The sequence below is a fragment of the Chelon labrosus genome (genome assembly GCF_963514085.1).
Source record: "Chelon labrosus genome assembly, chromosome: 4".
In the NCBI taxonomy this organism is placed as follows: domain Eukaryota; kingdom Metazoa; phylum Chordata; class Actinopteri; order Mugiliformes; family Mugilidae; genus Chelon; species Chelon labrosus.
In genome coordinates, this window is record NC_140340.1 from 26,410,781 (window position 1) to 26,423,843 (window position 13,063).

Genomic DNA, 13,063 nt, shown 5'->3' on the forward strand with positions numbered 1-13,063 from the left:
ATCATCTGTTGCATCAGTGAGACTCCCTCGCAACATATGCAAACATTAGGAAGAAATATCTACTTTCAAAATAAAATTAAAAAAACCTTACTATAGAAACTGGTCCAGACTGAGACTCTCACTTAGGCTGAATTCAAAATCAGCAAGCCATAAACTATAACACTGACATACAAAAAAATTCTCGTGAGCTTTGTTCACCGGTCCAAAAAAATTTAACCTGGTATTTGACGGCTGGATTTGTTAAGTTATTTGTGTGCCAAGTATTCCAGAGCAGGTCATCCACTTAATAAATCACATTAAAAGACGTGTCAACAGTCCTCTCAAAATAGACCCCAAAGTACCTGGTCCACATACCTCTATCTGTGGAAGGGACATCAAAATGCAGGGTTGAGCATGCTTCGGATAGCTGCGATGGTAGACTACCGGTCACTCCTGCTGAAAACACAGAAGTCATAAAATGGCAAATCAGTCTGATTATTGGGCTTTGAACCCAATGCTACTAATAAAGTAGCACTGGGTAAAGTAGTATTGGGTAATGCTAAATGTAATGGTCATTCAACTTAAAATATAGTTTATTGGTAAAAACTGCCTTGCAAAACGAATCTCAAGTCTGGATCCGACTATAGAAATTGGTCATTCTCCATTACTCAGTATTCCATCACATGTCGTGTTTTAACACCGTCTCATTTCTCAGATATTTTCCTTGCTTCCAAGAGCTGGAGGCCTCACCTGTAGGCTACTGTACTCACTCTCAGACACACACAGGCACGATGCAATATGAGACCTCTGACTATTCACTGGAAAGAGAACAAGGAACTGTGACACTAATCTGCCTGAAGTGTTGCAGGTGTGAATATCTACCTCCTTGCTACTGTGATAAATGGCAGTGAAATCTGGGACTTCTACCAACACGGAGCGATCACAATAGCTCTGACAAAGTCAGTCAATACAATCTGTCAGTGCCAAGAAAAAAATGTGATGAGAAAAAGCGTCTGCGGAGCCCAAGAGGCTGACGGGACCAGATTTATCACAGATGTGCATTTTTGAGACAACAGGCAAGTATGATTTAAACATTTGGGAAGAATTTTGTGCTATCGTGTGGCCGTTGCGCGGCACGAGCAGATGGTAAAAAGATCACTCTGGATTCTCACATTTGCATGGGTGTGTTAGCATATACAGTAATACACATCTAGATAGTTGTGCTTGAACACACCTGCCTGAAGAATTTGAAGCCTTTTGCACACTATTCACGGACAGAGGAGAACGGCGTACTCAGATCCTTTAGTGAGATAAAATTGCTTTATGACAATAAAAGTCCTGCATTACAATATTACTTGAGTAAAAGTTTCATAAACAATACCAATGTATTCAGTTTTCATTTTGTACAATTTCCCCTTAAATTTCATAGCACTAACATATGAATTCTTTGGAGGAATGTAAATATTTCTACTCAAGTACTGCGCCTGCAGAGGCAAATAAAAGTACTTTTTTCCACCACTTTATTTATTTAATAGCTGTAGTAACTACTTATAGTCTCTGTCAAATATTTGACGTCTTCCAGTTGTAATACTCACATATAAGGTGCCTCATTTGTTTCTTGTCATTTCTGTAAAAAGAGAAATATTATAATACAGATTTTTTTTTTATCATATGTTACATTTGTGATCTTTTAAGATCTGTCTGAGAGGAACTTGCTGACTGTTCGAGATCAGGCCTTTTGCTGCAATGGACTACCTTGCCAGAGTATCACAGACTAGCTAAGACAGTGACTTGTTTTACATCACTGCTGAAAGCTTTTATTATCTTAAAGCAATCTTTTAATTGGTACACTTTTTTTATTGGGGTCGCTTCACTCTGCTTTGGCCTTTATTCTTATATATTTTCTCTTATAATATCTTATAAGTGTGCTTTGTTTTCCATCTTGCACCCTGGTGCTATGTACGGTAAATACAACTATCATCATTATTATTGTTGTTGTTACTGTCCACTAATGCTGACTCAAACAGTGCACATGCAAATGCACAATGCCAACTGAACTCACGACTCTGGCAGGAAATGTTTGACAGGGCATTTTAAACAGGCCCACATCAAGACAGGACATAAAGGAGCTTACAGCCTTTGACTTGCAGCACACCAACTGTACTAATAAAATTCATACAAAATAAATGCTTCTGAATGTGGCAAACTAACCAGTTGGTGACCACATCGTGTTAAATAAATCTTTAAAATACTTCAAGAGGCTAGATCACAGAACATTCAGAGTTAAATCAGTTTGAAAGAGGTGCACTTACTAACGTAGTAGTAAGCACAGACTGCGCCTTCTCCTTCAAACGCCATGCGGGGAGTCCCGAGGGAACATGGTTTACAGTTTAATATTTTTCTGTCAGATGTAAATCTTGATGTCGGCTTAAGTAACAAATACTACAAACAGAATTCTTAATGCATCTAACCAATTATGTTATTATGGCTTGTTATAATGCGATTACAGAGCCTGATCTGGGTGATTGTCTCTTTAAGAAGCAGTGAGAGTGAGAGGAGGTGGTGCGGTTTCACACCCCGGGGTGGGAAACATGGGCGGGGCTAGCGACCGCTGAGTGACAGCCGCTCACAGATTTTCCAACTCCGCCATGCAGGGAGAACCCGCGACGGCCAATGAGATTAGGCTTTCCGCCGGCCGTCAAATCGCAACAGCCATTCGCAGCGAGCCATGGGAGGACCTTATAATTGCTGTTGTGCTTCCAACGTGGGACTACGGAGCGACCAGGCAGAAAAAAAAAGGAAAAGTAACTCAGGAAAGGGGAAAACTCATGGTGGTAGTGCACGGTCGGAAGGAGGGGGGACTCTATTTTGCTATTAATCGGATCGTCGAGATTGTGTGACCACAGACTGCACTTGATAAGCTGTCGGCTGAGTTTCCTTTGGATGGGACCGACCGTTTCAAACTTGGATGTATCCTCCTGCTGCGGCGAAGAGCGGCTCAGATTCGGACGTTACGCGGCGGCGCTCGGCTTCAGACGTGACCAACGCTGGAGTTTTCGCCTCTACCCCCGCGGGTCCTAACTTGTTTAGTCCATATTCAACTTCATGGTGAACACTTTTATAAAATCACCAGAAGTCCGAGTGGCCGCTTTTCTTGAGTTTAAAACTGTTTCGCTGCTGTTTCGCCGGATCAACTGAGAGCCGCCCGGGCGCAGTGTCCTTTAACATTCTGCTGTTGCGTGTTTTCAGTTTTATTTTTTTTTATTTTTAGCCTTTTACGGACACACTCTCGTAACTTAAATATAAGTTCGGGGCGACGTACAAGTTCACCGAGGAGGCCGAGCTCCTCTGGTTAATCTGCGAGTTACCTTTGATTTTTTGCCCGCGTCGGACACCAGAGGAGAAAGTTGGAGAGGGGACTTGTGTCAGCAATGAATGTTGTTGGGACGGAAAACGTTTTACTGCTACAAAGTCGTTTGTACTGACCGCCGTCTTACAACAAGACTATTAATGTGCTATAAAGGGCGCCCAGTTTTCCCGAAGCTACGTTAATATTCCAGTTTGTGGGCACCAGGAGAGAGCTCAGCGGCCGCGCTATTAAAACTGGATACAAAATGGCGGCGTTCCTGGGACGATTTGGATATGTGTCTCGTTGTGTTTTTTATTTAATTTTGACAGTCGAACTGTTTAACAGTTATGGCTTGGGTTCAGACTCGCCGTGTGCCCAGAACTGTAGCTGCAGCGGAGACTCAGTGGACTGTAGCTACCTGGAGCTGACGGCTACGCCTCTGGACCTTCCAGTCCGGACTGTTTCCTTGTAAGTAAAGCGCTCAGATGCCCTAGCCTATTTATTGACCAGCCCATAACGGGATACCGATGCTGGGAGAGAAAAGAAAAGTGCATTAAACTTTTCTTCTTCTTCTTTTTTTTTGTGTGAAAGACAAACGCAGAAATCTTCTGTTGGCTTTCTGTCCTGGACTCCTAACATAAAATACTTTTGTGGTTCTGCTTTGAGTTGCATGACTGTCCATCATCTATAACAGAGGGAGTGAGGGCAGCTCTCAATGCCTTTCTTCATCACTTTATAGCTTTAAAGTTAGCAGTGAAGCTAAACTGTCCCCCATTTATTTTTCTTGTTTCTGGGGGACACCCTCTAGTCAGCAGAGATCCCTGCACCCCACCCTGCACACTACTGGATCAACAATCCAGCTCCTCTTGCTCAGGCAGCCCCCAGACATCATGTTGTAACTTGATTAAGACGCAATTCATGAATTAAACATTCCTATAATCTTTCTCAACAGGGCGGCCCGCCATAATGTAAGCTAATTTGAGTTTTACAGTAAGCCAGATGTAAGATTTGTAGTGTGATTTAGTATTATTTAATAATGATTTGATTTATTTTGCCTATTTAGTTAGGCTTCCATGAACAGCAGGTCAACAGGTGTTTTATAACTGCAGGATGCACAAACATTTAATTAAAAGTATTCAATTTTAATTATTATTTATTTTTTTGGCAGGGGAGAGGGAATGAAATGCTTTGCTTTGAAGGCACATTGAATTTTTATGGAGGACAAAAAGTGATCTACTGCTTTTAATTGCTGGATTGAAGTATTTATCATAATCTTTCAGATTTCCATAACGGTCAATAAGCACACACTTTATGTGTTTTTTGTCATATCTTGTGTAATATCCGATAATTTTAGGTCCTTGTAAAGCTTAATTATTCTCAGAAGTGTTATTGAATTCTACTGGCCACGTCATATGAATTTTGACGTCTTTAACTGTTCATAACACATGAATGTTAGACATGGACATTCTTCTGAAAATGTACCCAGCGCTAGAATGCACAAACTGTCCCCTCCGGGTGAATAAACAAATAGACCTGAACATGTCATAACAAATTAACCTCTGCATTATTCAATAAGATCCATGACAGGTATTACCCTAATTCCTCTTTCAGTGTTGCTACTCATAGTTTGCAAATTCAATTTCTTGTAAATTAATCAGTTCCCCAGGGTAAGACTGACAACCATTGTCTGCCAGCTCATCTAGGAAATGAGCCAATTTGGGACATTTTAATGAAACCTCCTCCAATGTTTTGGGAACTTCAGCACTTACCAAGCTGAATGACACGGTTTACTTACAGACAACACAACTCTGTATCCTTCTAGTCGACAATTTGGCTCTCGCTGGAGCATGTTGCAACTGCTTTGTCCACTGGCAATTGCTAATTTCCAGTGACAATTGTTTTGCATCTGTATGTGTTTGTGTTGTTGGGAACTTGAGGTCAAGGACCAGGGGCCTAAACACTTCTCTGGCTCCTATGCTCCAGTGTGAGGCAGTTTATCTTTCCCTGTGAAGTCAGGAATGCAACTTTTAAAAAAGTCTTCAGAAAACATAAGTAATGGCACTTGTGCCCGGGGAGCCTCTTTGCCCCGAAGCACCACTTCGCCAAGATCAAGTGCAGACGGTGTTTATCGTGCATGTGCACAGACGCACACTGCTCCTCCTGTCCTGGTGGACAGGAGCCATCTATTGTGGGACAAATGTCCTGTATGAAACAGCTGCTCTAAACGTTTTGGTTTGTGTAAAGATAGGGTCCTGCATGAGCCCTGTGTCGCTCCAGATCTACTTGTGTTATCTCGTCCAAACCTTATCGGTCAAGATTTAAGGACCCGCAATCTTGTTGTTTTCAAAGGGAATGGTTTTATGGCTTTGAATGATCTTTTAAAACACCTAGGTTGCATATTTCCACACCACTTGAGATAGTCACAGTGTGTTGGCAGGTAGCTCAAAGGGATCCAGGTTTTTTCCTCTGAGCTCTGTAAACGAGCCAGATTAGTAGATGATTGCAGTAAACTAAAAGAGACAAGTATGGACAATTTCACTTGTGGCCCACTTGTTTTTTTTTTTGGGGGGGGGGGGGGGGTATTATTGCAAGTAAAAAGTTGATGGTCATGGAACAAAACAATATCAGTTTTGTCCTTAGTGTAGAGCTGACTGAGTGTCACTGTGCACAGTCTTTGCTTTCAAACATGCATGTTTGTCCATCTCTACCTTCAGGAATCACAACCAAGCAAAATCAGCGTGGAATCAATTTTCACTGTTATGTTTATCCCAGGGAGGGAACAGCAGCAGCAGTAGCTGTGGCGTTAGGAAGGACAGTACGTTAGGTGTCAGTAAATACACGGCACCCAGACCTGCTCTCTCCTCTGTATAATTTAGACTTTGACTGGAAGGAAAATCTGAAAAGCACCTGCAGGAGTGAACAGTTAAATAAATGACTAAAGCATGTGTTACTGCAGTTGTTAATCAACAAGAAGCCCTTCAATTAGTCATACATATTGTATGTGTGCTTTGTGTGGCTAGTTGTGCACTTTAAAAGCCACTTTTGTTTTGCCCTGCTGTATGTAAAATTAAGATGGTTCAAACAGAGAGGATAAATTCGGCACTAAATAAATTAAGTTTTCCACCCTTTTGTGTGGGTGATGAGCAATTGCACTGTCATGTGGCTGTTGCAATTATCTTTCTGCAGGCTCTTACAGCAAAGCAAACCAAGGACTTGCGATTAAACAGTGGCTCAGTGAAGGAAGCATTGGAAACATTTTCACAGTTTGCAGCAAGCACTGAAAAATATCAGGCTCAAGTGGCTTCTTTAAATTAAAATACCATTCATGTTAACTGATTTCTCCAAGGAAAAAAGGTTTTCATAAAAACTGAGTGAGTGGAGACTCGCATGGTGTCAGTGAACATGGACCATTGGTGTTCAAAGAAGTCTCATTCACATTTATGTGGTAGATAATTATGCAGCTTTGTCACTCTTCTTTTTGTAAAGTGGATATGTTACGCTCACCCGCCTCCTGTACTGGGGTTGTGCTGTTTTTAGTGTCTTTCAGTGCAGTTTTGTTGGAATAATTCTGGAAAAAAAGAGTATTTGTCCAGGGAAGATAGGTGGCCAGAGGGCAGGTGTTGGTCTGCTGTTCATCCATCAGTAGCAGTCTTAAGTCCTCTGAAGCACAAATAAAACCACGGCTCTCGTGGAGAAAAAAGTACTAATGCTTTCCAGTTGTCAAAATAATCTTCCTTCAGGATCCAGATTTAATGATCCTCTGGAGAAAGTGGCCTTGATGATTCAGGGAAGCAAACATGGTAGCGCAACCTGGCTGGGCAGGCTGTGCCAACATGGACTGTGGGGACTGGAGTTTCAGGGTGTGGAAACCCTTAAAAGGTTATTCATTTACATCATATTGCTCCATCACTTGTTGCACCCCTGTCTTAAACTACAAAGGCTTTAGAGAGAACTCTTAATTTCTTTTAAATTAGGGACTTCCAGCCTTGTAAAGCCACTGTGGTTCAGATTTTCCATGTCAGACGCGTTCTTGGCTGTTTTACATCAGTGCATTTAACAAACTGGCCGCTGGCCTCGGATGTTTGTCTATTGTTTCTGATCGATGAATAGCCTAATAACATTCAAAGCAAGTTTGCTCTCACACAGCCACATATTCCCTCTCAGGAGTGGTGTCTTATCTTATTTGCAGCCTCGCTAATGTGTATAAAAAGCATTTCTGCCCACAGTGCCACTGGTGTAATGGGATTTTGCAAGTAAATAAAAGCAAGGGCATTACTAATTTTGGCCGTGATAGCTGTGGTTGGATAGAGATAAAGCAGACACAGGGTATCTGTTTGACAGCGTCTCTCGGGTGTTTTCTCGTATGAGATGAGTGAAATCCTTTTTGTTATAGAATGCTGCAATCTTTATGTGTTTTGCTTTGTTTTTACTAGTTTTTTGCTGTTGTGAAGTCTTTAGTCTTTTTTTTGTTTGTCCGTTTTTACCACTTGCAGATTCAACTTGTATCTGCTCTGGTGAAGAGCAAAAAGGACCCTATCTTGAACGATCCCAGTTAATAATCCAAGTGGTTTCCCAAGTTTTCGTATGCACTGGCCATACTGCTTAGCATATGGCAAACTTTCCGCTGCGACTCAACCCCAAGCCGCAGCCTTAAACTTCACAGCTATAGCCTTATTGGTAAACACCACATCCAACAGTTGGTTTTGGCTTCTGCCCTCAGGAAATGGGCTTGTGTTGGTTTCCTGACAGGGACTTAGAGCGCCGCTGGCTGTCTGTGGAATGGTCGGCAGGGGGCGTGGCCGTAGATCACCTGGCCTGGGGGAACATGAGGGGGACATTTTCCGCCCACTGCATGGAAGTGTTTTGTTAATGTCATGGTCTGCTGCTGCTGCCTTCAGGCCGGTTCCACTTGTTGGTGAAAGCCCTGTCAGTGGTCAGAAACCTCAGCCACCGTCACACATGTGGTAACACAGAAGAAACCCAGAGGAAATGAAACATTACCTTACGGACCGCGTGAATGTCACATTGTGAGACATTTATTTTTAGGTAGTGTTGTACTTTATCTAACCTATAAGCATGCGAAATAACACCTTTACACTCTAGGTCTTTGCTTGCCCATGGTTTATTGTTTCTATTACAGCTGTTTCTACTGTAAGTTTGAACTTGATGTAAGGACTGACGGCAGAAATGTTTAATCTCCTACTTAAACACATGAGCATTTCAGCAGTTGGAGCAGAGAGAGTTGCAGCAACAGTAGCAGCGCTCGGCAGGGCTGAGCCTCTTGTGGTTTTTAGGGCATTTATCGCTACGCTCCCTTGTAATCTTGTGGTGTTGGTAGTGATTATACCAAGTTTGTTTATTGTCATAGTTTCACTAGCCTTGTGGCTCACATGTCCTCTGGCAGATATTTTAAAGTCCCAACTCGAGCGTTTGGAAAGATTTAGGATGATATTATCATTGGCATAGATTTTTATCAGCTGCTCTTGACTTCTTCCTCCCTTATCTCGCTGTTAGAATTTCAGTTTAGAAAAAAGTAGTAGGTTGCTATATAGAAATTTGAGGTGGCAGTCTTTTCTTTTTTTACATGTTATTGTAAATCCTCCTCTTTTAACGAGTTGACATCATTCATGCATCACATTAGCTGTGGACAAATTAGGAAGAAACGGCTAAGGTTGAGCCCCTACTCTAACAACAACAGATAAAGCCTGACATGAACATGAAGATGTAGAATGAGCTCATAGCCTCACACTGGCTTTAATGACAATCAAACAGCTGCTGCCACAAGTCATTCTGCAGGAATTCAGTCAGCAGAATAGATGGCCCTTTTGTGAAGACACTTTAGGGCGCCAAGTTTTTTTTCTCCCTTTCCTTCTCCCCCAAAGTCAGTGTCTACAAAGTGGGCTTGATCAATGAATCATCTGTGAATTCCCTACATCTGGTAAGAGTTTGGAAATCTGGAGAAGATGTTCGAAAAAAAAAAAAAAGCGTGACTTGGACGGAGAGTGAGAGGTACTGCGCAAGTGAGGCAGCTTCTCAGCAGAAAACAGGCCATCTTTCGAGAAGTGAGTGGAGATTGGAGAACTAACTTGGGCCAAACAAACATTTTCCCCAGCCCCTGCACTTTCTGATACTGTAGAAAGGAGCATCAGAGCTTCAGTGTCTAGGCAGCCACAAATTCTTGTGAAATTGCTATTATGGGTAATTATTACTCTGCTAGTAAAATAAACACCAGTAAAGGTAAAAATGAAAAACCCTTTCCTTTTCGTTTACTTTGAAGTATAGCACATAAGGTCAGCTGTCTACTCTCCACAGCCCTACAATAGCTCCACAAAAGAGACCTACAGTGTTTGTTATTCTTTCAGATTAATTGGGGACACTAATTTTCTTGGACTCACAATGAACCAGTCTGGCGCCATTTTTAACAAATTACGCTGTTATCAGACTCAAATCCAGTGTTTAATGCAAGAGCACGATTCTGTGTGCATATGGGCCAAGTTTGCACATACATTTATGCAGTGTGGACAGCATGAGTGGTTTTGTGTTTCTCATCTGGAGTGTCCAAACTGGCGTCGTTGGGCCTGGCCAAGGGTTCATGCAGTGCCTCATGCTAGCGCACAGTCTTTTTCCCCCCAGCCCTGTCCCTGTTTGTTTGGAGTGCCCTGTGCCATCTCCCGCTTCATCCCTGAACCAGCAGTGCAGAGAACGGTGCTGCACATGGCCCCAAGATGTGGCCCGCCTTCCTGCCACGGAAAACTTCACAAACTGAGTCATGCTCCTAGCCAGACTGATTTCAAAGGCTTTAGCTGCTTCTTTGTTGAGTTGTGTGTGGGGGCGACGGGAATCTGTAATGCAAATGGTAAAATATGCTGACCCTATCAGCACTACATCTCTCTGATGTTGCACCTAAGTTCTCCTCACCTTCCCTGCGTCTTACACTTACTGTCGCTTTTTGTCAGACTTTAGGGAATCAGATTTATCACTATTATAGCAAATCTTGTTGGGCGCCTTATGCTTTTAACCTTGTCAGAGTTGATAAGATATTGGCTCCCTTTCTCCTTCCCTGTATGACTTGTGTGTAAAATGGTGGCCTGGAGCTAGTGTTGGCTTTGTGTACACTCTCACTGCAGTTGCTGGGCTATAAACTGGACCTTAATGACAGGAAGAGCTGTGTGTGTGTGTGTGTGTGTGTGTGTGTGTGTGTGTGTGTGTATGTGTGTCTAGCTCTCTGACACATAGGTTATTATTTGACCAGTTTTATGACACTCTGAAATCGACGACATTAAAGGGCCTTTGTCTCACAGCTGGACCGCAGAAGGCTCGTCACTGACATCACTTCACACTTTCAGCGAGCAAAGTTCACACTGCATTTATCTACGATAGAAATGGGAAAGATAATGATGATGTATCTCTGTATGTGCAAGTCTCTGCTCTCTTCTTCCCTTCCCACATCTCCTCTCTCCCACACACAGACTATGTGCTGACTTACAAGCATAGTGTCATTGCATATGACATCACTGCAGTACTCCCAGCCTTCCCGTACTCCCACTGCACCCATAACACAGCTATTTTTTAAAGCCTTTTAATGAGTTTTATATGTCAAATCAGCTACATGGTCCAGCAATGATGGCCTACTGCAGCCCTATTTTTCTTCCTACGACAGTTACGTAGTCAGCAGGACCTTCTGAGGGTTTATCATGTAGTCTTTTGAAGATACTTTTCCAAGATGACGGAGATCAAATTAAATGTTCTGATTTCTCATGTATCTTCCAGTAGCTAGCTAATTTAGGATGATGTCAGTTGATTTATGTGATAAATGGGGCAGCAACTAACAGTAAGTTAGTATATGACCCAACAACTGCTTTGGTAGATGTCATAATCAGGATCTGTCTATTGATTCTTTAACTGATTGAATAGGAGACAGCCATACAATTTTTGGTTTAATGATTTGGTGTTGTGTTGCAGGCTTGCACATGAAGTTTTTATTGTATTCCAAAGAGAAGCCTTTCCCTCCTGATTTGTCCCAGTGTCTTCGTGATTGTGGTTAGTATTTGTAACGCGATGGCACTGGGCCGAGGCGGCTGAGTGGAGTTGAAAGGTGGGAGTTGTAACTGTGCCTCTTTATCCCAGATGAGCTCTCACTCCAGCTGCCCTCTTGTTTCATGTCTCTCCAGTTCTGCTGACAGAAAGCAGGTTATGCTGACCTTTATGCTCCCTGATGGCCAACAGTTCGCTAGAACGCAGTTGAAACTACAGTGTGGTCTAGATGATGAGTGTTAAATGTGTTTTTCTTTGATGTAGATTTAACTGTACAAAATGTTCACCTGGCTGTAGCGCACCAGTCAGAACTGCTTAAATTCAGTGGGAAAATTTGTATTTGGCTCACCTTCAAGCTTTATATTATTATCCCACACTAAGTACCTGGCTGAGTGCTTTTGATTTTAATCCCACTGACTAAAGTCAAACAGGCCTGCCCATTATAAATGGACTGAACCATACAATGGAATGCAGTGTATGAAGCATTCAACACTTTTGAGTAATAACAGCTTACCAGTGCTTGCCACATTTAATTGTATCATCTTAACTGCACATCCCTTTCCAGCGGGTTCAATTACTGTGCATGACATGAGTTTATGGGATGCTGAACCTAGTTTAGCTTTTGACAGGATATATGGATATTTCTTCATTTTTCTGAGTACGTTTGTTTGTTTGGCCTCCACATCTCCCCACTGGTAAAGCAGTCTAATGACTTCTATGCTTCTGATAAAAGCAAATTCTTACAAAACCGGCATGAATGAAAGGTCACTTTCTGGAAAGCATTAACCATGCTTAGGGCTGGAGTCCTATACCCCCCCCCCCCCCCCCCCCCCCCCCTTCTTTAAACAAGAGGGAAGGGGGGCAAAGGTGGGTGAATGAGGAAAGGAGTTGGAGAAGGAGGGAAAGCAGCTTTATCACCATCACCTACAGTAGGTGTTAAAATACTGTGAAACTTATCTGATCTGATAGGCAAGAAAATAAATGTGTCTCAGTGAAGTGGAGGGAAAAAGACTTGGTTGTGTAAACAGCATAGGTGACTGAGAAAAAGGCACATGCATGCCTGCGCATACACGCACACAAAGGACCAGCTTTGTTTGTTGGCCTTTAGCACCAGCACGGCAGGTTTGGCTCTTAAATGTGACTTGTTTCTTTTTCTTAGTCATCTCTTTGTTCTGGGTTGCCCTTTTCTTCGTTTTAATCTTTGAGTTTCCTACCTTTGAATATGTGCATAGCCAATTTCCTCCACCTTTACATGCTAAATGGTGGTGAATTTCCTGAAGAAATCTTGTTATGCAAGGACAACCCGTTTTGTGCCAGATGACAACGCTCTCCCAAGTTCATCCTGTCTTTGCTGTGTGTGTTTCTGTGTGTATGTATTGGCCGATTATCCATACCTCCAGGCAGAGGCAGCCAGTGGGGGCGGTGTTGTTTTTTTTAACTTGCCCCCCCACCATAACAAGGTAATTGCCTCCTGTTGCAGGGGACAGCGATTTAGTGATCTATGCCACAATGGGAGGTGCATGACATAGACATTCATGCACACCTACTCGTCAGGCCTGTGCCTGGAGGGCAGACACATGCTCTGCTATTATCTCGTCACACACTTAGCGAGGAAGAATTGGGGAAGGAGACTGTCATTATCTGCAATTGAGCACAGAACACAAGAAAGGGAAATCTGTCAAGTGAGACGGCGATTGAGAT

General features: G+C 42.6%; 1 protein-coding gene across 1 annotated transcript in view; it reads left to right on the forward strand.

Moving 5' to 3' along the window:
* The first annotated feature begins 2,744 nt into the window (after positions 1-2,744).
* Positions 2,745-13,063, forward strand: part of lrig1 (leucine-rich repeats and immunoglobulin-like domains 1) — a 34,254-nt gene continuing 23,935 nt past the window's right edge. The window contains exon 1 of the mRNA XM_084543771.1: positions 2,745-3,796. Within this exon, the coding sequence (XP_084399897.1) occupies positions 3,594-3,796 (203 nt within the window). The 5' untranslated portion in view covers positions 2,745-3,593. The remainder of the gene's footprint in view (positions 3,797-13,063) is intronic.